We start from the raw sequence: 27373 nt of genomic DNA on the forward strand, positions 1-27373 counted from the left end.
GTAGTTTTGGTGCCTTTCCTGGAACTCACTTGGTAGCCCAGGCTGGCCTCGAACTCACAGAGATCTGCCTGGCTTTGCCTCCCGAGTGCTGGGATTAAAGGTGTGCACCACCACCGCCTGGCTAGACTTTAATTTAAAATAAAAGGAGGGGCCTAAGGGGAGCTCACAGGCAGACTACACAGAATCCCCTTTCTACCCCCCCAAAAAACCTCTCTCACACACACTGAGTGAGAGAGAGAGAGAGCACAAAAAAATGAAGAAAAAGAATACAGAGTCAGAGCATTGTGTATCTTCCTTCTGAGCATAAAGCACAGGCTGCTTAAGGTCAGTGTTTGTCCTGCCCCAGGGAGCTTAGCAAGAGCATTTCCCTAAGCTTTCCGTCTAGAAATGACTTTAAACCTCACATCAGGAGCTGGAGAGAGGCCTCAGCAGTGAATAGCACTGGCTGTTCTTGCAGAGGACTGGAGTTGGGATCCCAGCACCCATACTGGGTACCTCACAGTCGTAACTCTAGCTCTAGGAGATCTGACACCTTCTTCTGGCCTCCTTGGATACCTGCAGTGCATATACATGCAGACGGACAAGAATAAATATATTTTAAAACAAGTCAAAACAAAACTCCAGTTCCAGGACATCAGTGCCTCTTCTGACCTCTACTGAAGGAGTTCAGCAGATGGTGTACACACATACACTCAGGCTCACACACGTATCTCAGGCTCACATACACACACTCAGGCTCACATACATACATACACTTAGGCTTACACACGTATATTCAGATTCACATACATGCACTCAGACTCACATATCCACACATAAAATAAACAAACAAATATTTAAAAACAAACAAACAAAAATTCTTCCATACATGAACCTTTGGGTCTTGAAAGTTGCCTCCTGGGAGGCATTTGCATGGTAGAACCAGACTTGATTGCCTGGATGTAGCTAATCATCTTACATTTGGACAGCAGTCTGCCTGTGACTTAAGAGCTTCCTAAGGGTCCTGTTTTGATGAAAGATGAGATGCGATTTTCATGCTGTTTGTTGAGATGATGACCCACTTAAGTCTTGCTGATCTTGAGTCCTCCAGGTAGTCATGGTAGGGTCCTTCTTCTCTGTGCACAGCCATCATGAGCTTTTTCTCTAGGCCATTGCAGGGGCTCTGCTATCCTAGGCAGGCTTCAGGTGTCTTGGTCCTGGAGTATGGCCCTGGGGGGACAGTTATAGGAAGTGTGTTTTGAGAGGTGTGGCCTGAGCCCTGAGAACACCTGTGTTTTCCAGTGTCTCATCATCGGAGCTGGCCCCTGTGGTCTCCGCACAGCCATCGACTTGTCCTTGTTGGGAGCCAAGGTAGTCGTTATTGAGAAGCGAGATGCCTTCTCCCGAAACAACGTCTTGCATCTCTGGCCCTTCACCATACACGATCTTCGAGGTCTGGGTGCCAAGAAATTCTACGGCAAGTTCTGTGCTGGAGCCATCGACCACATCAGTGAGTACTGCCAACTCTTCCTGCTCCCTTGTTCAGTGGACAGAGACAGGTAGGTGACCTGAGGACTTCCTCCTCAGCCGGGATGTTCTCCTGCCGCCAGTGTTCTAGAATCTAGGCTTCCAACCTCAAGTGGGTCTCGTGTGCAAAAAAGAGCTCGAGTTTGGCTTGAAGATTCTTAGTTCGGGGCCAGGCATCGTGGCGCACGCCTTTAATCCCAGCAATCAGGAGGCAGAGGCAGACTGATCTCTGAGTTTGAGGATAGCCTGGGCTACTGAGCGAGTTCTGGGACAGCCAGGGATACCTACAGAGAAACTCTGAACACACACACGCTCTTTGTTGGGTCTTGGGACTCTTGCTAAGTACCCACAGTATGTACAGTGGAGGAGGAAGGGTAGGCATTGGAAATAGGTGGACAGTTTGGATTTCATCCCTCTGGTCATTCTTAGTTCAGTGAAAGAGTGCATTGGCTTAGGTTCTGTGTTGTGATCTTGTATACCCTCTGCTAATGCAGGAAAACAGTGCCAGGGGGACACAGACGTGGGAAACCACACACAAAGAAGTAAGAGTCATAGCCTGGACACAAATGCCAAGTCTGCAGTGAGAGTCTGTGTTCTGGTGATAAATGAAGTCAGAGCCTTGTATTTGTCTCAAGATGGTCTTGTTTTCACGAAGTGGCGTATCTGAAGCCAGTTCGGAACAGTGTCTGCATCATAAGCTGGAGACGTCTTTTTACTGTCATTAGTTAGTCTAGGGAGATGTTAGTGAGGAGCATTTGTTCTGAGCTCCTCCATCTGTGACCTGAAAATATTCAGCCATTAGAGCTTTCACGGTTTGAAGTGGTTATACCAATTTATCCAACACGAGCTGGCGGCTGCCACATTCCCCTGGCAAGAGGAGGCACTCAGCCCATCTGCCAGGCTGTAATTTGTAAAGCATCTTGGAACCCACAGTTGTCTGCAGAAATAAAGTGTGTGCTAGCAGAGGCCTCCGTGAGTCTTGGGGAGTGTGACTCAGAAGGGCGAGGATGTGGGCAGCTGAGGAGAGTAACCAGGATGACTTCCCGGGGATTTGCGCGTGCTCATAGCTCATTAGTCACAGGCTGCAGGTAGATTTGACCTTAAGAGAGGACCAAGGGTTGTTGACTGACTGGATCTGTGGTCCTTATCTGTGGCCAGGTTTATTTTAGGGCAGAGGCATCTTGGCCAGGGACAGGATTTCTGTCTCACTGTAACCTCTCATCGATGCCAGATCTAGTGGGATTCATCAAATATGTTTATTACCGTGATAATGAGCAGGAGTCAGTCCTTTTGGACCTCAGTTTCCACACCTGTATGTCACTGGTGGTGGGAAACGGTAAGAGATAGGGTGGGGTTGTGGTTTCTTTGGTGTATCTGGTAGGAGCATGTGAGGCCAGCAGGGGCTTAGATTGGAAGACGTGCTATGGCGTCTGACCTGTGGGTTCGCCTCTCCTGTGCTGGCAGTAGTGGGTGCCTCTGAAGACTGTGGATGCTGCTGAAAACGGAGGCTCTCACTGGACCCTCTGTCGTCATGCTAGGTTATCTGGAATACCCGGCTCCAGAAGTGGGGTGGCCTAGTCTATCCAGAGTGTTCCTTCCACTGTTAGATGTTACCTTTACAACATGGAGAAAGAAAGAGAACTGCTGAGACATGTCTCTGCTGAGACAGCCTTTGGGAACCGAAGCAGACGTGGATGGATGGGAGCCTGAGGGTAGGCACCACAAGGCTGTCCCCTTCCTGTCCCCTTGCCATCAAAATCTTTGTGTTCTTCTAGGTATCCGTCAGCTCCAGCTAATCCTCTTGAAAGTAGCTTTGATCTTAGGCATTGAAATCCATGTGAATGTGGAATTCCAAGGACTTGTTCAGCCTCCCGAGGACCAAGAGAATGAACGTGAGTCGGACTGGCCAGAGGAAGGGCATGAGGGCCCTGAGTGGGTGAGAACAGATGAGATCATGGCAGGAACCAGAAGGCCTGGCAGGTGGTTTTCAGCGCTGACTAAAGGGGCTTTGTTCATGCAGCCTGGGCTTTTGAGGACTTCTGGCTCGCCCAAGAGGCCTTTGACATGGTATTAGGCGTGGCAGGCATTTGTATTATAGGAAATGCAAAGGTAAAGAAAGCGTCTTTGTGAGCCCTTGTCAAAACTTTCCGTGCAAGGCTGGCCCCTTATTCTATTACATGTAGTGCTTTGAATTGGGACGCCGTGTGATCTGTGTGTCTGGGTGTGACTTCCTCTAGGTTGTGACCTTCATTTTGTCTTTGGTCCACAGGGATAGGATGGAGAGCATTGGTGCACCCCAAAACTCATCCTGTATCAGAATACGAATTTGAAGTCATCATTGGTGGGGATGGGCGGAGGAACACCCTGGAAGGTACTGGCTTTGGCCTGTTCTCTCTTGCCTGGCTTATCGCAGAGACCACAGCCCTAAGAATGTGCATGTATGCTCCCCAGTCGGTGCCTGAAAGGGATATTTCCCACAGAACACTAAGAGACAAGCTGTGCTTAGAAGTATCAGTACCACAGCTTTTAGTCTATGCATGAATATGCCCGGCACACAGCACCCCTCCATTTTAGGGGTAACCTTTAGTACTGAGCAGGTAATCTGGTCAGATGGGTTTCACACTGTCCGTGATGTGGGAGGGGACTTCCTTCTAGAGTTCTTCCTGAGTTCCATCCCTGTTAGGTGAGCCACCCACTCTCCTTGATTCTGGCCCCCCAATATTCTCTCATTTGAAGTCCTTATCCCTGCTCTCTTTCCCTCTAGGATTTCGTCGGAAAGAATTTCGTGGCAAGCTAGCCATTGCCATCACGGCAAACTTCATTAACCGAAATACAACCGCAGAGGCCAAAGTAGAGGAGATCAGTGTGGCTTTTATATTCAACCAAAAATTTTTCCAGGAGCTGAGAGAAGCCACAGGTTGGTGTCAGGGCCTGCAGAGCCCAGAGGTTGTTGGTGTGGGTGGCCACGGATGTCACTTCTGTGTCCTTGGTCCTCTGTTCCTCCGCCCCTCCCGTCCTGTGTCCTTAGCATGTTTCCACACTGCGGCTTTCGTGGGTCAGTCCTCAGCACAGTGACCAGGCTGCTCAGGGATTTGTTTTTGTTGGTTTTGCCTTCTGCCAACTCATCCCGGCTCCTTCCCCCGCCCTACGAGCCAGGCTCTCTGCTGGATGAGCAGGCTTCCCACTGGCTGGTTTTGTTGACCTTTGCTATCACTGTGGCCTCTGAGGTCATCTGAGCTCACCAGCAACCATTGCTGGACAGGAATGGGGTTGTGTGTGACTGTTTTCTGATGGATTGAGTTAGATATGCTGCTGCAATGAAACAGAAAAGTATCTTCATTCTGATTTCTAGAGCTTGATTTCTTTCTGTTCCATGTATCTTTCAGGTTAACTGAATAAAAAATTCAGTCTTTCTCTGCATATATTTATTTATTTTGGTGTTGGTTTTTTTGTTTGTTTGGTTGGTTGGTTGGTTGGTTTGGGTTGGGTTGGGTTTTTTTTTGGTTATTTGAGACAGCATTTCTCTGTGTAGCTTTGCACCTTTCCTGAAAATCTGTAGCCCAGGCTAGCCTTGAACTTACAGATATCCGCCTGTCTCTGCCTCCCAAGTGCTGGGATTAAAGGTGTGCGCCACCACCGCCCAGCTTCTCTCTCTGCATTTAGGTGTCTGTCCTGTTAGAAATCTAGGCGAAGCCTCCAGCTTCCTTGGTGATTATCAAAGAGGTTTTACCTGGTACATAACCCATCCCCTCTTGTAGATTGGCCAGCCTCTGCTTTACTTTTCCCTTTTTCATGTTCTGTTTACTGTTGGTTATTGTTTTTAGGATAACCTAGGATACTGAGTGAGTTTTAGGGATGCATAAAAGAAAGCCAACCTTGAGATTTCCATGCACTGTGCAGGAAGTGAGGATCTGAGCCTAGACAGCTTTCCTGCCTGGTGCTCTTCAGCGCTTTCCCTGAGAGCCAGGTCCAACCTTGTGGATTCCATAGTGTCCCGTCTTCCTGAATTCTCACCTGTCTTGTCTTCTGGTTGCAGGTATTGACTTAGAGAACATCGTCTACTACAAAGATGACACACACTACTTTGTCATGACGGCCAAAAAGCAGAGTTTGCTGGACAAAGGGGTGATACTGCATGTGAGCAATGGATTTCTTTCGTCAGCGTCTCTGTTGAACTGCTTGATAGGATCCCTAAGAAGAAGTTTAGTCTGATGGGTTTTTCCTGTAAGGGACTGAAAATGACACTGAGCACATCTGGAAACCCATGCTATTTATTAGTTTAACTTAAAAATATTTTTATTATGGAAGATTGAAGCTATAAACAGGAGGAGGGCAGAATGGGCCTGTGTGGCCATGATTATGATTAGCTTTAACAGTCACCAACACGGCCAGATTGTTTCCATAAGCCCAACTCCATCCTCTCTCCCCTTTTAGGGCAACTGTCGGATGTCACGTCCTGCATAACTAGCCGGTTTAACTTTAGGTAGCCTGATTTACAGTTATATTGAATTCCATACATGACAATCATTGATCATACACCCTCCCACACCTTCGGGGACTGAACCGAGGGCCTTGTGCATGCTAGGCAAGAAGTCTGCCACTGAGCTGCGTCCCTAGACTTTGTCTCAAAGAACTGTTTCCTTCGAGACAGGCTCTTACTAAGTGGCTCGGGCTAGCCTTGAAATAACACCATAGCCTCAGGCAAGCCTTGAAAGGGTAGCCATCCTGCCTTAGCCTCTGAGTAGCTGAGATTATATGCCCACCAGGGCCCACATTAGTGGGTCCTCTTCTGGGGGGCAGAATGGCAAGCGTTGAACCAAGAAGCAAGCACTTGGTGTTTACAGTAGCCTGACAGTGACTCAGGTTTTACTGCAAATGTGATTACGTGAGGTCCAGGGAACACTGACCTGACCAGATCAGGGTATATTTAAGGCTCTTTTCTAACTAACAGCAAAGGCCTGGTGTCTATCCTTAGCCAGTTCCTGCTCAGCCCTTTTTCTGGATGACTAATTGTATGATATACCCTGAGCTGAGGACCTGAAATCTAAATCACAGGCTAGACGGTTCCTTAAGGAGCAGCGTGGCTGTCATCTCACTTGGCCCTGCAGATCTGGATGTGAGAACCACTTTCTCCATGCGATGAATGGATAGAAGAAGCCTCAGATGTGCTGACCGAGCCCGTCCAGTTCCCACCAGCCCCAGAGCTGACTCTTAGGGAGCTCTTTGTGTCTGCAGGGTGCTCACACATCAGGCCCCTTAGAGTGAGTCACGCTATCGCTTTATCCATAGCAGACTGGGGAATGAGCTGACAAGCTCGTGCTTGGGACACAGGGTCTCCTTTCCACCGGGAGCCCCGTCTCGTGTCTGCATCTCAGCGTGGCAGCCCTGTGTGCGCAGGGAACAGCAAGACAAAGCTCTTGGTACAGAGTTCCCTGCCAAACAAAAGCAAGGCCTGTTCGGCTGGATGCTTTCTAAAGCCGGCTGGTTCATTATCTGGGGCTCTTCTGTTGCTGTTAGTACTGCAGTCGGGATGCCTGAGGACAGAGTTAAGACTCAAACCAGCCATGCATGCCGATCTGGGTTATCAGTTAGAATTGAGTAAGAACAGTCTGGAATGCTGAGGTCCGGTTTACTTTGCCTCTCTGTTTTTGTAGTGTAAGAAGTTTATGCTGCTTAATACTAAAGCCGCCGTGGCACTTAACAGTGAGCAAACAGAATTTCCAGGACTGACTTGAGTGTTTGTGTTTTGGCTTTTGACAGCTCATGGCTGTAACTGAGTGCCATTGGGGGGCACCTGGAACCCACAGACCCTACTTCAGGGGAGCAGACTTGACTCAGTGCACAGGACCCTCCAAAGCCGAGGGAGGGTTTCTCGGTTCTCTGCATAGAAAGCCCTTTTGATGCTTCCGTCCTTTTCGTTTGTCGGTGGGTTTTCACGGAGCCCAGCAGAATCCTCTGTGTGATTTAGAAATCTCTAGTTCTCTCAGTGTGTTCCCTCTCGTCGTCCAGGACCTGCTCTTGCTCCACACCACACTTCCTTTGCACTAAAGTTTTCAGATTTCCTTTAGGTGTAATAAATCTGAATTTCTTGCTGCCAAAAGCCATCAGACACCCAGATTAAAGTGATTGTAGGAAATACCACAGACTTTAAAATGCCTTCTCAGTTTATAGGTGCTGTTATGTGGCTATTTTACTTGGTAATTGTAACAGCTCTGAGATAAATGCCCTTTGCCGCTAGTGAGTGGGAAAGCCAGGTCCATTTAGATAAACATTTAGATAAAGCTGATTCACTCTTAACCACCACCACTCCCATCCCTGTTCTTTTTAATTGATATAAAAGATTTGGTTGAGGTATGTAAAAACATCTTAGGGAGAAAAACGCCAAGAGACAAGGTCATGCTTGATGTTCGTTGTGGGGTTGTAGCTGGCCAGGTGGGCAGCTACCCACTACACATCCCGCCTTGGGCTTCTCCATCTCGGCCCGTGCTCTTTCTGGACAGGACTACACAGACACGGAGCTGTTGCTTTCCCGGGAGAATGTGGACCAGGAGGCCCTGCTGAACTATGCCCGGGAGGCTGCAGACTTCTCTACCCAGCAGCAGCTGCCTTCTCTGGATTTTGCCATCAATCACTACGGGCAGCCTGATGTGGCCATGTTTGACTTTACCTGTATGTACGCCTCTGAAAATGCAGCCTTGGTACGGGAACAAAATGGACACCAGTTACTAGTAGCTCTGGTTGGGGACAGCCTCCTGGAGGTGAGTACTGAAAGGGGCAGAGAACTAAGGGGCAGAGGCCCTGGTAACTAGGACATAGTGATGAGCGAGTCTAGGTGTTCAGAGACTCCTTACAAGAATTGCTCCATAGAAGAGAAAGGTGATGGTGGGCCCCGGGTCACTGGTTTATTTCCCTCTTTGAGTAGCTGAGTTACTTTAACTCTGTGTATATCTCTTTTTCAGCCTTTCTGGCCAATGGGAACAGGAATAGCCCGGGGCTTTCTGGCTGCTATGGACTCTGCCTGGATGGTACGAAGCTGGTCTCTGGGCACCAGCCCCTTGGAAGTCCTGGCAGAGAGGTAATGGGAAGAGGTCATGGATGCCTCCTACAGGACTGGGGAGTGGGCCTGCTTACTCCTCGGCCGAGTGTGATTTCTTCCTCCCTCTGGTTTGCTTGTTCTTTTTAAAAGATGTGTTCATCAAGTAGAGAGGGAAAGTCTCTGTCTTACAAGCACACAGACACTTCAAGGTGGTCTGCCCAGGCTGCTCTTTTCGTACCCCTCCTCAGATAGCATCTCCTGTTGGCATGTGGTGTCTGCGTCTTTGTGCACCCCTGACTGGTCCTGACTCCTTCCCATTAATTACATGCAGAAATGCACAGGAGTAGCATGTTGGCATCCATGTTCCGTGAGCCAGCGTGGCAGTGGGAGCATGCCAGCTGTGGTCATCAGAAGTGGCTAGCTGAAAAGAACACCCCAGCATGCTTGTAAACATTTCTTGAACCCCTGGAGGTCAGATGCTTGGAAGCAGATGTTGTAAACGAGGTAGGGACGTTAGGATTTATCTGCTGTCTACCCTGACCAGGAGAAACAGAAATGTGAGATTTCCTGGATGAAAATATTATTCTCTAATAATTGATATTATTACTTGTCTTTTGTTGTGACAAAACATCATGACCAAGACAGCTTATAGAAGAAAAAGTTTATTTGGGGGCTTACTGATTCAGAGGGCCATCATGATGACCAGGGTGGGGAGCATGGCACCAGGCAGGCAGGCATGGTGCTGGAGCAGTAGCTGAGAGCTCACATCCAATCCATAGGCCTGAAACAGAGAGACAGCTAAGTGTGAATGGTGTGGGCTTTTGAAACCGCTAAGCCCACTCACAGTAACACACCTCTCCAACAAGGCCACACCTCCTAGTCCTCCCCGAACAGTTCCACCAACTGGGGACCAAGTATTCAGGCCTAAGAGTCTTAGGGGGCCATTCTCATTTAAACCACCACATTTCAGCCCCTAGTCCTCATAGTCTTGTGGCCATATTGTAATACAAAATGCATTTAGTCCAACTTCAGAAATCCCCATAGTATCTCACAGTCTTAACACTTTAAAAGTCCACAGTCTCTTCTGAGATTCAAGGCAGTCTCTTAATTGTAAGCCTCTATAAAACCAAAAAGCAGATTACATACTTCCAACCTACAGTGGCATAGAATATACATTACCATTCAAAACTGGTAGAAGGGGGATAGAATGAGGAAATCCTGGGGCCCCAACAAGACTGAACCCCACAGGGCAGACTACAAATCCTGTGGCCCCGCATCTGATGTCAGAGGGTTTAGAAGGCTGTGTCCTCGTCTGCAACACACTTCTCTCTTGGCCTGGTTCCTCTCCCTGTGCCTCTCTCCCTGGCAGACATTCCAAGGTTCTGTCACTTCCAACATCCTGAGATCTCCAGGCTTCACCTAGACAGCTTCACACAGTGGCCCCTCAGGACCTCCATGCAGGGGCTCCCCTACCTTAGCCTGCCTCGGCAGCTCTTCTTAACCTAAGAGGAAGAATCCACAACACCTTTACTCCTGTGTCCTCGTGACCCTACACTTGAGGGTCTAAACCCTGAACCTTGCAGCTGGTATTTCCAAGTTTGGCTGCCCACCTGGGATGGGGCCTGGCCCCTCCTTGGATTACATTTGCATAAGCTTTGACTGGTTACTTTTAGGAACAGAAAATCCCTCAGGCCTTTTCCTTTTCACTGGCTGCAGGGCTAGCTGGGTGGGACCTTGCCCCAGGGGAACCGCTCCCTTTCTACCCCTGCACACCAGGCCTCTCTCTTTTCTCTTTCAGCACCAGCCTGGGTGCCAACATTAAGTTTTCTTGTGTTCTCAACTGTACGTCTCGTATTTCTTTTGCCCTGTTACTCTCTTTCATTGTAGACCTCCGTAAGAACAGTCACTAATAACCACGTGACAGGGTTAATATTAGGCTATCTTGAAATTTTTTTTGCCAGTAAAATTAGTTCAAAACACTTCAATTTAGCCTCAGGCAGATTCTTAGGACTAGGCCAAAAGCAGCCACTTTTTTTTTTTTTTTTTTTTTTTTTTTTTTTTTTTTTTTTTTTTTTGCGCCAAAGTATCACAGGAATGGCTTTTAGCCCAGTTGCTACTGTTATTCCCCTCTGATACCTTGAGCTGGGCCTCCATAGTTAGTTCATATTGCTGTCTGCACTGTTGTCCTCTAAGCTCCTACTAGGATGGCCTGTTAAACTGTGCTTACAGTGTTCAGCTGCTTTCCTAGTCTAGAGTCCCAAAGTCTTCCATACTTCCCCCAAAATTAGCATAGTCAGGCAGGTCACAACAATACCCACTCCTGGTCCTAACTTCTGTCTTAGGGTTACTACTCTTGTGATGAAACACCATGACCAGTGTGCATCTTGGGGAGGAAAAGGTTTATTTGGCTTACATTCCACATCACTGATCATCATCAACGTCGGACAGGAACTCAACAGGGCAGGAACCTGGAGGCAGGAGCTGATGCAGGGCCAAGGAGTGCTGCCTACTGGCTTGCTCCTCGTGTCTGCTCGGCCTGCTCTCTTACAGAACCACCAGGTCAGGGTGGCACCACCCACAATGGGGTGAGCCCTCTCCCATCAATCCCTAACTAAGAAATGTCCTCCAGGCTTGCCTACAGCCTGATCTAATTAGAAGCATTTTCTTAATTGAGATTCACTGCTCTTAGATGACTCTAGCTTGTGTCAAGTTGACATAAAAACCAGTCAGCACATTCTATCATTTTAAATCTTTAGTGTAAGGCATGCATCTAGATATAATGGCAAAGCTTATTTTTTTCTTTGTTTTGTGTTTTGAAAGAAGAGTCTCCCTCTGTACCCTAGGCTGGCTTAGTATTCAGTATGTAGTCCTAGCTGGCCTTGAACTCACAGCATTCTCCTGCCTGAGTGTCCCATGTGCTAGAACTATGGGTGTGAGCTACCACATCTACCACCTCACTACCACCATGCTGGGGTCCGGATTTCCAGCATGTGACCTTTGGGGAAGTAAGCACAGCACTGACAGACTCAGTGAGGAGTCCACAGACCTTTATGCTAACAGAGAAGATGTTTTGGAAGTGTCCTTCATCCTTTAGATTAAATATTCTATTGAGGAGAAGGCTCAGCAAAGATGACTCTGTGGGATAGGACTCAGGACAAGACAGACTGCATTCCAGTAACCCACACAAGCAGGCCCCATGTGCCTTTTGAATCTCGTAGATGTCATAGTAGATATTGGCACACCAGATGACAGCCTTCTAAGTTAGCATCATTTGCCACCCCCACCCCCAGCATTGCCGCTGCTCTTCCTTTCGGTCCTTTCCCCGGTCTGGGTCCATGGGGTCACTGAGTTCTGGTCTGGAGGGAAGAGCTGAGATCGATTTGGTGGGATAGATTCATCAGGGATGACTGTTTGCTCACTTGTTGGGTAATCGGGTGCTTGTCACTGCTGCGAGCACACTGTTGTATCTCACTGCATGTGAGCACACTGTTGTCTGTCGTTGCAGGGAAAGCATTTATAGGTTGTTGCCTCAGACCACCCCTGAGAACGTGAGCAAAAACTTCAGCCAATATAGCATCGACCCTGTCACTAGGTATCCCAATATTAACATCAACTTCCTCCGGCCAAGCCAGGTAAGAGCATTCCCGTCAGTTACATACTCCTAGGCCCATGTTCTGGATGCTCATAGCTCTGGTCAATAGACCAGATAGGAATGTGTATAACTATGTTTGTTATTATACAGTATATATGCTTGTTATTATACAGTATATATTCCAACAGGAATGTGTATAGCTGTGTTTGTTAGCACACACTAATCCAAGTTGATATCTCTGTTGTTGAAAGTAGATATTATTTCCCATTAGCACATTCAGCAGCTAGGGCACAGAGGGCCAGTCTTTCCTTCTTTTTCTTTATTGGTTAGTCAGTTGTTTTGAGTTTGGGGTGGGGTTGGAGAGACTTACTGCATAGGCCAGGCTGGCTTTGAACTCTTGGGTCAGCTTCCCAGATGCTGGAGGTACAGTCGTGAGCCACTGTGTCTGGCTGAGTAGAGTTTTTTAGTGACTTGTAGATCAGAAATGACAAAAACAAAAGACCTAGAACGTCACCCTCCACCTCCCAGTTCAGGCCACACAGAGTAGGGCAAAGGGCACGGACTGGTTCAGTAGTCGGGAAGCATGACGTCACTGGCAGCCTCACCAGCCATCACCCGGGACTCGGCAGGTTGTATGGCTTCCTCTGAACCTCAGTTTTTCACCTGAGAAGTGTCCTTGGCAACCTCTGCCAAGGACATTTGTCGGGCAAATGCAATTGTTCTCTGGAAAGGGCTCTGAAAGGTCAGGACGCTGTCTACAAGTGGAAGGCACTGTTGTTAGTGTTAGCCTAGATTGTGTACTGGCTTCTCCAGAACTCGTAAAGCCCCGTTGCTGTGACGTCTAACAGAGCCCAACAGTCCTGAGGAGCAGGACACGTGAGGAAGTAGCCTCCTCCTCCGTGTGTCTGTATCGTAGAGGATTCTCTTCTTTGCCCTCTGCCCGGTGTCTGCAGGCTTTGTGAATGTGTCTGAACAGTGTTTATGAATACTCTGAGGGTGGGCAGTGTCAGCTCTGAGGGACTGCTGTGGCCAACTGGCTTACTGTCAGACAGCTGCTTACATCATTCCACTAAAGCTCCGAGGCATCGTGGAGACTCTGTCTAAGCTTACCATGGAGCATAGAGCTCTGCTTGGCCGCGCAAGACCATAACCTCTCACACACACACACACACACACACACACACACACACACACACACACACACACACCGGCACTACCAGAAAGTAAAAACAAAAATCCAGACTTTACCAGCTTGCTTCTTTTAAGTGGGGACTTGTTATTCCAGGTTTCATTTTCCTTTTCAACCTTTGAACTTTCTGCCAGGTGCGCCATTTATACGATAGTGGAGATACAAAAGATATTCATCTGGAAATGGAGAACCTGGTGAATTCCCGAACCACTCCCAAGCTGACTCGGAATGGTGAGTTCAGACAATGGTCTAACCTATTCAAAGCAGTCTGTACTCATCCATCAGGCTGTTGCGTGACCACAGCGCTTTCAAAGGCCCTGGGCTGTAGCCAGTGGTTTTACCCTCCGGGGATATGAGGTTGTCGCCAGGGTGTATTTTTGTGTCGTGACTGAGGTAGGTTTGCCAGTGGCACCCAGTGGATAGAACGCAGGGATGTTGCTTATACTTTTTGGGATGCACAAAACGACCCTCACACACACAGAAGGGTGTTGTGGTCTCAGGTAGCACAAGAGTATACAGGTAAATTACTGTTTCATGAACTTTTCCTAGGGAGATGTAAACAAATGTCCCAGATGGGGAACCAGCCAACGTAATAAATAACAACCAACAAAAGTAATCAGTCCACTCAAGGGTAGCCCTGTGCACCGGGGACTTCCTAAGCACACCTGCAGGAACATGGGTGACCCCCAGATGTCCGCATCGCTGACGTCTCACCGCTGTGTAGATGAGGACTTCTCCATGGCCGTGTGGATGGAGGCTTCCCTTCAGTTAGCTCTACTCTGCTCTCTCTATGCGCCAGCCCCTCCTGAGACTGTGTGCAGCCAGCACAGCATCATGTAACGCTGAGGGGACATTTCCCTCCTGTGAGGGGACAGCAACAGCCCTGACCTTAAGGATCACTTGCCACTAATCCCAGCTGCTCTGTCAAAGTTGGTAGTGCTCTTACACTTGGCGGACAGTGTCCCACAGCAATCAGTTACAGATCCTGGAGAGGGAGAGAAAGAATGTGCACACAAGCTCCTGGGTACCTGTACACACACTCAAGTTTTGGGAGAGAATGCGTGGTGGCCTTTCCCCTGGGTCCTGAGATAGCACCATCATGCTGTGGCAGACGCGAAGGTTGTCATGCCCAGATCACAGGGACCCCCAAAAGACCACCACAGAGACCAAGTCCCGCATGTAAAAGCAAAGAGCCTTTATTTCAAGCTCCGAGCTTGGTCTTTCTGTCTGTCCAATGCAGTGGTGAGAGCAGAGAGCCCTGAGCTCAGGTGGGGCAGAGTTTTTATCATAGCAGACAGTTGGGGTGAAGGGATTTCCAGGGTCCAGGGCCCTGATAGGCTGACAGTTGTCTAGGGGTATCTGTAAAACAAAAAATAGGTGTCTGCTAGACTCAAGGACATCTGGCCACCTTATCCAATGGTTGGAATGTTTGGGGTGTCAGGTGCTTCCTCACCCCTGGATGGATCCCTGGGTGGTATCAGCTTAAGGCTTTTCCTGGATCTGGGTGTAGCCTGCCAGTAAGCCTGTCACAGAAGCTGTGTCTAGGCCCCTAAGCCTGTCATGGCTGCTGTGTGGTCAGGCTGTTTTGGGGCCCTCCACAAAGGTCATTCTGTGTTTTGTGCGTAATGAAGGGCTGCTGGAGATTTTCTTTGGAGAGTGGCATTGAGGACAACTGGTCAGGCGCATTACAGCAGACTGAGCAGGGAAATACGGGCAGTGCAGGGGGGGATACGGGCAGTGCGGGGGGAATACGGGCAGTGCAGGGGAATACGGGCAGTGCGGGGGGAAATACGGGCAGTGCAGGGGGAAAACGGGCAGTGCAGGGGGAAATACGGGCAGTGCAGGGGGAAATACGGGCAGTGCAGGGGGAATACGGGCAGTGCAGGGGAAATACGGGCAGTGGGGGGGGGGCGGGGGGGGGGAAATATGGGCAGTGCAGGGGGAAATACGGGCAGTGCAGGGGGGGAAATACGGGCAGTGCAGGGGGGGGCAGGGGGAATACGGGCAGTGCAGGGGGAAATACGGGCAGTGCAGGGGGGAAATACGGGCAGTGCAGGGGGAAATACGGGCAGTGCAGAGGGGGAAATACGGGCAGTACGGGCAGTGGAAATACGGGCAGTGCGGGAAATACGGGCAGTGCGGGGGGGGGGGGGGGGGCGGGGGCAGGGGGAAATACGGGCAGTGCAGGGGGTCGGGGTGGGGGGAATACGGGCAGTGCGGGGGGGGGGGGGAATACGGGCAGGGGGGGGGGGGGGGGGGGGGGGGGGGGGGGGGGGAAATACGGGCAGTGGGGGGGAAATACGGGCAGTGGGGGGGGGGGGGGGGCGGGAGTGCGGGGGGGGGGGGGGAACGGGAGTGCAGGGGGAAATACGGGCAGTGCAGGGGGGAAATACGGGCAGTGCAGGGGGGAATACGGGCAGTGCAGGGGAAATACGGGCAGTGCAGGGGAAATACGGCAGTGCAGGGGAAATACGGGAGTGCGGGGGGGGGGGGGGGGGGGGGGGGGAATACGGGCAGTGCAGGGGGAAATACGGGCAGTGCAGGGGGAATACGGGCAGTGCAGGGGGAATACGGGCAGTGCAGGGGGGATACGGGCAGTGGGGGGGAATACGGGCAGTGCAGGGGGAATACGGGCAGTGCAGGGGGAATACGGCAGTGCAGGGGGAAATACGGGCAGTGCAGGGGGGAAATACGGGCAGTGCAGGGGGAAATACGGGCAGTGCAGGGGGGAAATACGGGCAGTGCGGGGGGGAAATACGGGCAGGTCGGCAGGGGGGGAAATACGGGCAGTGCAGGGGGGAATACGGGGCAGTGCGGGGGGCGGGCAGTGCGGGGGGGGGGGGGGGGGGGGAAATACGGGCAGTGCAGGGGGAAATACGGGCAGTGCAGGGGGGAAATACGGGCAGTGCAGGGGGAAATACGGGCAGTGCAGGGGGAAATACGGGCAGTGCAGGGGGAAATACGGGCAGTGCAGGGGGGGTCGGGCAGTGAGGGGGAATACGGGAGTGCAGGGGGAATACGGGCAGTGCAGGGGGAATACGGGAAGTGCAGGGGGAAATACGGGCAGTGCGAGGGGGAAATACGGCAGTGCAGGGGGAATACGGGCAGTGCGGGGGGAAATACGGGCAGTGCAGGGGGAAATACGGGCAGTGCAGGGGAAATACGGGCAGTGCAGGGGGAATACGGGCAGTGCAGGGGGAAATACGGGCAGTGCAGGGGGAAATACGGCAGTGCAGGGGAAATACGGGCAGTGCAGGGAATACGGCAGGAGAAATACGGGCAGTGCGAGTGGCAGTGCGGGGAAATACGGGCAGTGCAGGGGGAAATACGGGCAGTGCAGGGGGAATACGGGCAGTGCAGGGGGGAAATACGGGCAGTGCAGGGGGGAAATACGGGCAGTGCAGGGGGAATATGGGCAGTGCAGGGGGAATACGGGCAGTTGCGGGGAGGCCGTTTGGGAAAGAGCTCAGTGGTCAGTCTCTGTGGTAAAGGCCAGAATCTGGGGCTGAGGCAGTGAGTCACAGTAGAACCTGGACTTCGGGGCCAGATACGAGCAGCTCTTAGTCCGAGCTGTGTCTTCTGCCGCGCTTGTGGCTTTGAGCAGATTAGTTAGGACCTCAGAACCTCGGAGTCCCTGTCTTTGATCTGGGGGGAACGGCACTGCTCCTGGGTTGCAGTCAGGAGGTCTCTGGCCTAGCATCGGCCACAGTGTTCTGCAGGCTGTGGGTGGCAACAACAACCGTTTTGTCGTTATTGTTAATAGGAAACGTCGGAAGGCACCACGGTGGATAGGCATGGACGGTTAATTGTCCTGAGAGGTACCAGGTAGATAGTTGTGGTTTTGCTGCATCAGTCCAAACAAGGAGGTGAGGAGGCTGGAAAGGTTTGAGTTCTGTCTTGGACAGTTTAATAACATGGTCATGAGATGTCAGGGTAGATGTGGAAACCAGCAGGCAGTTTGTGACACCTCTTCTTCTCCCCTGGGGTGTCAGCCCTTGAGAGCAGAGACTGTATCTCTCTCTCACCATAGCCGTGTTCACCTACGTTTCTGCAGTTGCCCGGTAGACTTGGGGCAGGTAGATGTGCAGACACGGGAAACATCCACGTAGGTCAACAGCAGCGCCAAGAGATGGCCCAGGAGTGCCCCCTTTGTTGTCCAGACCATGCTGGCACTGTGAAGGACTTAGCAAGACTCCAGTCATAGGCGGTTTTAAATCATCTGTGCACAAATCACCAAGTGACTTCGTTCAAAGCTAAATCCTAGCTGCCTCGGGGACAGGAACCGTCTGCTCAAACTCAGATCAGTGCCCACAGAACTCCTCGTGATGAAGACACGTCAGCGAGTCACATGCCCTGTCGTTGGCTCCACACGTGATCCTTTATAACACAGGTTGCTAACCTGAGTCAGAGGACCTGTCCTGGTCTGGAGTATTTGTCCTTGTCATTTTTAGCCTACAGAGTCTCTTCACTTGGCGCTCAGTCAGGACCCTAGGAAGTGAGGCTGAGGCTTTGTTTGCTTTTGGTTTAAGGTACCACAGAGGAAACCTTTTCTAATCTAATCTCCCGGTGTTGCTGTGGAGGAAAGGCTTCCTCAGCCTGTTGCCAGGCAACTCCCAGGGACCTCTTGACTCTGCTGCCAGTGAGGTATCAGCTTAGGAGGTGGCACTTTGCCATCCACTTGTCTCCAGGAGTGCTGCCGGAACATGGCTTCCGTGTGGCAGGTCCTTGTCACCTGCGCAGAGGTATCTCTCTGGGGCATTGACCCTGGAATCAGATAGGTTGGTGCCTAAAATTGTGCTGTCATGATACCGGTGACATAAACTCATGCCTCACTGCTTTCTTCCAAAAATAGCACTGACATTTTGTCCCCACCCTCAGTAACTTTTCAAACTGGATGTGTGTACTGCAAAGAGGATGCTGTGTCAGCGTTACTAGGTAAGCATACTGCAATAATTATTTTTATTGTTTTAGAGTCTGTAGCTCGTTCAAGCAAGCTGCTGGGGTGGTGCCAGAGGCAGACAGATGGCTATGCAGGGGTAAATGTGACAGATCTCACCACGTCGTGGAAAAGCGGCCTGGCCCTGTGTGCCATCATCCACAGATACCGCCCTGATCTGATGTAAGTCACGACCAGTTTTGTGTTTCATTTTATCTTCACCAAGGATCCCAGAGCCCCTTATGTGAATTGCATGCTTTTTCCTAGTTTGGACTGCATGGTAAAATGTTTTCTCTAGAGAAGGCCAGGATTTTGACTTACTTGTATTTAAAACTCAATCCCCAAAAAAGTTAGCTTTAAAAAATCATAGCATGCGGAAGGTCAAAAACAGGTTTTAACACCCACCTGGGCCTGTTAACTTTGCACAAAGGAAAACTGTTTATTGGCCCCGGGTTGAACTCTTCATTTTTGGCTAGCTCTCTCTCAGATGCTATTGATCACAAGGGAAACCTGGCGAGAACACTTGGCTGGCTCAACCCAACAGAAAACAATAGATATGTACCTGATTTATGATGGTCTCGAGTGTTTTCTCTGTTAAAGAGTGTGCTTTCGCAAGTGTGCTCCTGAGCTTCAGAAGACGTCATCTTACCTACTATCCCTCTGACAGCCATCATTCACTCCTCTGTGTACAGAATCAGCACAGAGTGGCCTTGGGTCAGCCTCATGAACAAAGCATTCAGGACACCCGCCACCCCCAGGCTCTTGTTACTATGGAAGCCAAACAGTGAGAGGCAGCAGCAGGAGCTGGGGATTTTCTTGGCTGCCTTCTTTTTTATCATTAGGTCCACTCAAGGGTTCAGGTTTTGCCCATTGTTTTAATGCTTGGCTAAGGAAATCCTAAAAGACATAGTCCCTGTTCTGTGATGATAGTGAGGAATGATGGATGCAAGAGGTAATAAAGCCAACCTCGCATGGTGTAGATTAACAGCGAGGACCATGTGTAAGGCTCTGGGTTTGATCCCCAGTACCACAAAACAAAACAACTGTGGCCAGGCTTGCCTGCGATCTCGGCCTTGGGCGGCTCACGCAGGAGAGTTGAGTTTCAGATCGAAACTGTCTCCTAAAATGAATGAATAAATAAATACGGAGAGGTGGGAGTGTAGCCTTTGCCCAGCAGACACCCACGAGGCTTTAGTTCAGTTTCCAGGCAAAATGAAAAGAAGGGGCAAATTTCTGATGTAAAATAAATGACCTCTGATGCTCGTCTAAAAGTTGGTTTAAAAAAAAAAAAAAAAAAAACTAAATGAAAGTAGTGTTTTGTTATTTGCACCAGAGGAGTGAGGAGAGAGAACAGCCGTGTGGCATGACAGGGTTTCTGAAGCTGGGGTGGGGGTGGGGGTCAGTTCCTCTCAAAGGGACAGCAAGGAAGAGAAGGAGGTAGGGAGCTGGGGGTGGGATGGAGTCTGGGTGGAGGGTCCTGTTAGAACACCCTAAGGTGGCCTGCAGAAGGCCTGAGGGTGGTCAGGGAGCAGGGAGTGAGTGATTCAGCACTGCTGGGACTCTATTCATGATGAGTGTTCGCGGTTTAATGGGCTTAATCTAAGAGAAAAGTAATTTGTTTTTAATGGGAAAAAAAAATTCATGAGGTCAGTAGGTTAACACGAAGTAAGGGATGCCAGGATGGTGAAATCCACTGAGAAAGCCATCCTCTGAGTAGTGAGAGCGAAACCTGGGGTGGGGTGGGAGGTGGGGTGAGGGGTGAGGGGGTGGGGGGTTGTTGATTAATGGAGATGGCTGGGAAAGCTCAGAGATTCAGCAGTGGAAAAACCTTTGAAGAAGGTTTTAGAATCTCCCCTCAGGAGAAAGTTTAATAGAATTTACGAGAACTGTTAGGGCAAGCGACAGTCCCAGGACATCGGGAATCGATCCAGACAGGGTTATGTCACTGTTGGACATTAGGTTTTTATGTATTTGTGGCCAGGCACATACTAAGATAGCTCCCATCCCGAGCTGACATTACAGTAAGGAGTTGACGTCCCTGGAAGATGCAAGTTGTCTCTCCCCCACACACCTCCTCTTACCCCCTCCCCGTTCATCTAGATGGGTAGATCTCTAATCATTTCCCCCCTGAAAGGTTTGTGCATTTCCCTAGTCAGGAGGGAAGACTGGGGGTCGAGAAAAGCCCATCTGCTCTCGGGTCCAGGGATGATGCCGGACTCGCTGGACCTTAGCCCGGGGACTGAGAAACGGCCGCGGTACCTGGTACTGTGTCTGGATGGAGAGCAGTGAGCCCAGCATGATCCACCTCTCCTTGTCGTACTTCTCAGAGACTTTGATTCTTTGGACGAGCAGAATGTGGAGAAGAATAACCAGCTGGCCTTTGACATTGCCGAGAAGGAGCTGGGCATCTCTCCCATCATGACAGGCAAGGAGATGGCTTCGGTGGCCGAGCCCGACAAGCTCTCCATGGTGATGTACCTCACGCAGTTCTACGAGATGTTCAAGGACTCACTCTCCTCCAGCGGTAAGGACCCGAGGTCCGGGGCTGGGATCCTGGCCTGCCTGCTGCTGCTGCCTGTCAGCAGGGAGGTCTCTAGAACCTTGCTTCCCACGTTCCTTCTCAGCACGGTGTTCTTAACCCTGTGCTGTTTTCAAAATCGTCCTCCCTTTACCCATAAGTATGCAAAACTGATCTGTCCGAAGCTTTTTTCCTCGACTCCGCCACCTCCCCCAGCCTCTCTCAGACCCATCCCTTCCGCCAGAGTGGCTCCTGGCGAACTTGGAAGTTCCTTGGAATACCGCTTCTCTTTAGAGAACTCTGCCTGGACAGCCCTGTGTCCTTGCAAAGAATCTTCCCAATCCAAGTTCTTTTCTTGTTCTCACCTCTTTATTTTTTCATCTTTTAGTTTGTGTGTGTGTGTGTGTGTGTGTGTGTGTGTGTGTGTGTGTGTGTGTGTGTGTATTCCTTGTGTGCGTACGTGTGTGGTTGCTCCTAGGGTCTCATGAACATCAGTCAAGCTCCTTACACGGAGCTACGTGCCTAGGCCTGTTTCTCATCTTGTAGACTTGGTATTTCTCCAGTCAGCACTCTGCAGTGATGTCCCTTGGTACTCTCTCACGGTCACAGTGTCTGTGATGCTGTGTTTTACTGGGTTTTCAGTAACTTGTCCCTCTCTGGCTTCCCTTGTACCATCTCCCTCTTAGAGATTCCCAGATGTTTCCTTGGTCCTCAGCCTGCTGCCTCAGCCAGCACTCAGTAGGGCTACAAAACATCTTCCTGTTGCAACTCATTCTAGTTTCCTTTTCTGTTGCTGTGATGAAACTTTGACCACAAGCAAGTGAGGTGGGAAGGGGAAGAGGTTTACTTGGCTTTCACTTCCAGGTCACAGTCCATCATTGAGGGAATTGGAGTGGGAACTCAAGCAGGAACCTGAAGGCAGGAACCGTGGAGGGACGCTGTTTGCTGATTTACTCTGGTTCATTTGCTCACAGGCTTATGGTTAGCCAGCTCTACAGCCCAGGGCCACCTGCCTAGGGATAGTACCACCTACAGTGGGTAATCAGGACAATCCCCCCAGGCCAATTTGATCTAGACAATTACTCAGTCACGTTTCCTCTCAGACGACTCTAGGTGACGTCAAGTTGACAATTGAAGCTACCTAGGACACTACTTATGGTTATGGAAGCACTGTGCTTCAGAGTGTTGGCCAGTGTCTGACCTGGGTTTTGTTCCAGCATTTCTGCTTTCCAACCTTGGACAGATTGCTAAGTTTCCTTACACTTCAGTCTCCCTGTATGTAAAAAGAGTGTGATGGATATAATAATGCTGTTTTGTACTAAGAGTGGCAAGTGAGCATTGAATAAATGTTAGCGATTCTCAAAATTGCTATTGCTGTTAGTATACTATTAGATGGCTCAGTGGATCAAGGTGTTTACCACCAGATAGTAAGAGTCTGAACCTGAGTTCAGTCCCCAGAGCCCACAGAGAGCAGGAGGAGAAAACTGACTCCACAAAGCTGCCCTCGGATCCCAGCACATGCTTGGGACATGTGTGCCCCCCCCATAATAACAATAATAAATCCACAGTTAATGGTGCCCTACTCCTCACAGAGTCTTCAAGCCCGTGTGCCCTTATCAGGACCTGTGTCTTTCTCGAGCTGGATATACATTTCTTACAACACAAACCCCAAACCCTGAGGATCTCTGTTCATTGAGAACCCCTCTTCAGTCACAGCTAAGAACAGAGCCTCTGCAGCACCCCCAAACTGACAGCCCTATGTCTCATCCCCCTCAACCCTCCACCCCAACCTGAAGTTTTCTTTCTCAAAATTTCACTTTACCAGTCTGCTGTGATAGTCCCAGGCAGAGTCCACCCTTTCCAGAGTGGAAGTGTGGGTCGCTGCACCTGAAGTGTAAGGAGTGGGTGATTTTGTGGATGTGGATGGAAAAGAAAGTGTTTAGGCCGAAGCATGCGTTTCCTTTCTGATGTTTTCTGTGGCTGTGCATGCTCATCTGTCTTAGTTGGTAGCTCCTCAGAGTCTGTGAGCCTCCTTCCTCCAGTTCCCTGTAAGGGAGCGTGGTTCCGGTCAGGACTTTGTGGCGCTGTCCTAGGTAAACATTGCTCACTCCTGTCCACAGACACCTTGGACCTGAATGCAGAGGAGAAAGCCGTCCTGATAGCCAGCACCAAATCCCCCATCTCCTTCCTGAGCAAGCTTGGACAGACCATCTCTCGGAAGCGTTCTCCCAAGGTATGTGCACACAGAGTCACATTCATGTAGCTGCGGAGCTAATGGCAAAGGAAGGTGACCAGGCTAATGCTGTCTGTGTCTTCTCGTGATGCAGGATAAAAAGGAAAAGGATTCGGATGGGGCTGGAAAGAGGAGAAAAACCAGTCAGTCAGAGGAGGTAAGATTCATCTCGGTTTGTCAGAACTGATTGCTCTGAATTATCCTTTTTGGTTTAAGGGTTTGGGTTTGGGGTGTGTGTGTGTGTGTGTGTGTGTGTGTGTGTGTGTGTGTGTGTGTGTACACGTACATATGTGTGTGTGTGTGTGTGTGTACACGTACATATGTGTTCCTGTGTGAGTTTATGTGCATCATGTATGTGGAGACCAGAGGGCATGGGGTTCCCTGGAACTAGAGTTGCAGGTGGTTGTGAGCTGTCTCCTGTGGGTTCTGGGAATAGAACCTGGGTCCTCTGCAAGAGCAGCACGCACTCCTAACTACTGAGCCATCTCTGGCCACCTGGTTTAAGTTATTAATTCTCAAATGGGTATTGCTAGATCTTTACGTCGTCATCCGTTATGAGGGTTTCTCTGTGCTTTTGCCTCTGTTTCATTTTCCAGAAACTAGCAGGGAATGTGCACACACGTGTGCTCAGGCTTTCTCTCCGTGGAATCACACATTTGGCAAAGCCAAGTGGCTTTGCTGAGATCTGGTGATGCCAGCACAAGTCTGTGTGCCCTGTGGTGCCCTGTATCCTGGCACCTCACTAACTCTGCACATCAGAACTTTGCAGAGTGCTGTTAAGCAACCTGAAGCTGCCGTTCAGTGCCTGCCCACACGCTGAGAGAAGAGCATCTCCATGAGCCGTCCTGACTCTTGGGTGCTTTCTGTTGGGCAGGAGGAGCCTCCCCGGAGCTACCGAGGAGAGAGACCCACCCTGGTGAGCACCCTGACGGACAGGCGAATGGATGCTGCCATCGGGAACCAGAACAAAGTAAAGTATATGGCAACCCAGCTGCTGGCGAAGTTCGAAGAGAATGCGCCTGCACAGTCCACTGGTGTAAGGAGACAGGTAAACTCAGCTTCTGGCCGGGCCGGGCCACAGACCCCGGCACTCGGGGGCCAGGCTCGCTCTTGTCTAAGTCTTACACATCCAGGGCTGCACTGGCTTCCCCTCCGGTCTCCGGAGTCTATGACCAGAATCATAGAGGGATCTAAAAATTACTTGTTTGGATGACTGTAAACCCATGTATATGTTCACACACATACCTGCTGAGTTACAAAGGAAGCTTGTAGCTGGCGTGGTGGTGTAAAAGCAAGGCTTGGGAAACTGCGGCAAGAAGATTGTGAGTTCAAGGCTAACTTGAGCTACATGATGGTACACTATCTCAAGAAAAGAAAAAGAAGAATGTGACTTATTGAAGGAACTCTGAAAAGTATAATAGAGGTGATTAAGGCACCTACAATTCTATTCATTTTGCCACATTTCTTCCTGGGCTTTTTCTCAGGACATTCTTGTTTTCATGGTGGAGACCATTCCCAGGGCACACTTCCTTGGATTCCGCCTTTTGTGTGTTTTTGCCCACGGCCTACTCCTGTGTCTTCTCAGCTCACAGGCATCTGCAGAGTGTACACTGTGTGTACACTGTGCTAGTCCCTGTCTCCATCTGTGGTGGGTGTTTTAGTTGCTTCTCCCGTGATAAGATATGAAGGTATCCATCCTTGCTTCTGTGAGCTAAGATTCTGGCCCGGGAATGTGAGCCATTCAGGTGGAGACTTAGGGAGACACAAGTCACATGTCAGAGGCCGGGCAGCACCCGGCCTGGAGTGTCCACGTCCCGTCTTGTCTCTCCCTTGCTCTGCAGCTGTCACTAAGCCTCTTTAAAGAGAAGGGGCTCGCGTTTTGACTTCTCTCTGAAATGGCTTACAACGCTCCCTGATACGGAAAGAGCACCAGCACAGGGCACGTTCTTTCTTCATCTTCTCCGTACTCACAGGCCGTGGCTCCCGTGGGTCCGGAAGCAGCCATGAGTTTGCTCCTCACACCGGGCTTGGGCCGGTGTCTGCCCTCCTGACTTCCTGACGCGTTGTAGCAGGGATGGTAGCATTCATTCCCTGGAGCAGTGGAGCTTGCTGCGCCCTGCCGGCCCCACGTCAGGAGGCCAGAGCGCCCTCCAGCGGAAGGCCGCCTCTGCAAGACGTTTGCCTTCCTCTCCGTGAGGGGATTAGTTTTCCAAATCAGATAGTCGTCTAGACCCCAGAGAATTCAGTTTGGTAAAAGGGTAACAAGAATCACAGCTGGGGGGGGGGGGGGGCGGCAGTGGTGCCACCTTTAATCCCAGCACTCAGGAGGCAGAGCCAGGCGGATCTCTGTGAGTTCGAGGCCAGCCTGGTCTGCAGAGCGAGATCCAGGACAGGCACCAAAGCTACACAGAGAAACCCTGTCTCAATAAAACAAAAAAAAAAAAAAAAAAAAATCACAGTTTGGTTTCCTCTCCTCACCCTCTCCTTTTATCCCTCCCTGTGTTTGCACTTGCTTTTGGTTTGGGGGAGGCTACTATCTTTCCTTTATTTATTATTTCTGTAACTTTCTAAGGGTTAACGTAGCCTGCCCACCCCCTCACAGTTTACGGACAGATGTCTGTCCTCCACAGGTACCTTTTTCTGTCTTCTCCTACCTTACTGTATTTTATTTTGTTTTGTCTCCATGTCCTGTCCCCGCTCCCGCGTGGCCTGTGCGTGTCATAGCCGACACAAAAGCGTGGGTTCAGCCAGCCGTCCCGCTGCCCGCCTGCGCAGGGCCGCCCTGCTCCCATCCCCCAGTGGAAACAGGTAAAAGAATTGCTAGGGTTTAGCAGGGCCACTTCTGGCTTTCCACCCCCGGCTTTCCACCCCGCCTCTGCTCCTGGCCTCCCCGAAAAGCGAGCTCGCCGAGGCAGGACGGCGCTGCACTGCGCCAGTCGCCTTTGGGGAACATTGGACAGACGATGCTGGTCTGAGTCTGTGGTTGCATTTACTACCTGGGGTTCGAGGCGCTGCTTAGGAAAGCTGTTAACTCGGTATTGAAGACGGCTGGTGTCATGTGGGAAGGCGTCACAGTACTTGAGCCCTTGGGTCTTTGCTCTCGTGACATTCCTGCCAGATTGGCCTTTTAGTAGCCTGTTTCTGTGTGACCTGCGTCATGCCTGAGAACGGGTTTGTGCCTTTCGTGTGAGGCAGGAAATATGCCTGGGAAAGTAGTCCTGAGCTGTGGACTTGTTTCTTTCAGATCTATACAAAAATGTTTATGGGTTGAGTTTTTTAATTTTTGGTGGGTTTTTTTTTTTTTCTCCTTGGAGTTTTGTCCACATCTTTTAGTGGGGGGCTTAGGAGCCGTGGCTGTAGCTCAATGGGAGGACATTTGCCTAGCTTCCTGAGGCCCAGGGCTCCATCTGCCACCCCAGAACAACACACAAAAGACTTCTGGGGATTTCCACCAAACCTTTTCAGGACTCCTGGAAAACTGCTTATCTGACCGTCAGAACAGGAGGGACCCACGTCTCAGGCAGAGGAGACCGGTCAGTGGGTGGGAAGCAGCTTCCCGTGCGTCCCTACTGTTGTGGTTGAGCGGTTCATTGCTGGGGCAGGGTGCTGGATGAGCATGTGTCACTTTGCTTGGGTAGGGTGAGCTGATCCTGGGTTCTCTTAGCTTCTCCAACGGCCCGCCTCACCAGCTCTGGTGGCCGGAAGTGCTAGGGAATGGTGAGGTGGGTGTTACAGAAATTCCATTTTGAAGAAAATGCTCCTTTCTAACCTTGTAATAATATACACATGGGAGGCAGGGCCCAGGAAGGGAGAGAGAGAATGTTGGAGCAATGTCCAGACTCACAACAGGAGCCAAACTTTCCTGCCTCAGTAGGAGTCACTTCATAGAGGAAGGCCTTCTGAAAAATGCCATCAAGCATTTGTTTGTTTGTCTGTTTTTATCCTTTGCTCGTAGTCCGGATGGAAGGGAATGGGTGAACTGGTTTGGAGTTTGGAAGTGTAAAGTCTTCTTCTTCCCAGAGAAGGCCTGAGATAGAACAGAACAGCAGGAAGGTCGGGTGTCACCTGCAGGTGGGGACATGGGTGGCTTTGTGTGCGGCCTGTGCTGGTGCAGCTTTGTTGGGCTTCTGGGAAGGAGAGGGCAGTGTGTGTGGCTCAGAGAGCCTGCTGGGTGTTGGCCTCTGTCCTGGTGAAGATCAGTCCGGCAGCTTGAAAGGTCACCTGGAACCTGGTTATACCCAGGCTGCTCACAAGTCCCAGTAGCTCATAGCGTTGTGCTGAGACCCGTGTGGTCGCTGGGTCTTCTCCTGCCTGTTGAGCTTGTTGCCATCAGTGAAGTAAGCTACCGGTAGCTGTAGCGGGT

The 27373-nt window shown here is 50.4% G+C and overlaps 1 protein-coding gene across 13 annotated transcripts in view; it reads left to right on the plus strand.

The window, feature by feature from the left end:
- The window catches only part of Mical3 (microtubule associated monooxygenase, calponin and LIM domain containing 3), a 217716-nt gene that overhangs the window by 101980 nt on the left and 88363 nt on the right, over window positions 1–27373 (plus strand). For 11 of the 13 annotated variants that reach the window (XM_037204182.1, XM_028880423.2, XM_028880421.2 and 8 more), the window contains exons 3-17: window positions 1282–1489; window positions 3282–3398; window positions 3776–3877; window positions 4271–4423; window positions 5543–5643; window positions 8007–8264; window positions 8466–8581; window positions 12048–12174; window positions 13458–13554; window positions 18295–18442; window positions 20587–20783; window positions 22898–23010; window positions 23105–23167; window positions 23885–24058; window positions 25735–25818. In XM_037204182.1, coding sequence (XP_037060077.1) covers window positions 1282–1489; window positions 3282–3398; window positions 3776–3877; window positions 4271–4423; window positions 5543–5643; window positions 8007–8264; window positions 8466–8581; window positions 12048–12174; window positions 13458–13554; window positions 18295–18442; window positions 20587–20783; window positions 22898–23010; window positions 23105–23167; window positions 23885–24058; window positions 25735–25818 — 2058 coding nt within the window. The remainder of the gene's footprint in view (window positions 1–1281; window positions 1490–3281; window positions 3399–3775; window positions 3878–4270; window positions 4424–5542; window positions 5644–8006; window positions 8265–8465; window positions 8582–12047; window positions 12175–13457; window positions 13555–18294; window positions 18443–20586; window positions 20784–22897; window positions 23011–23104; window positions 23168–23884; window positions 24059–25734; window positions 25819–27373) is intronic. The other 2 variants (XM_028880429.2, XM_028880430.2) reach the window with 1 other exon arrangement.

The sequence above is a fragment of the Peromyscus leucopus genome, chromosome 3, assembly GCF_004664715.2.
Source record: "Peromyscus leucopus breed LL Stock chromosome 3, UCI_PerLeu_2.1, whole genome shotgun sequence".
NCBI classification, from domain to species: Eukaryota; Metazoa; Chordata; class Mammalia; order Rodentia; family Cricetidae; genus Peromyscus; species Peromyscus leucopus.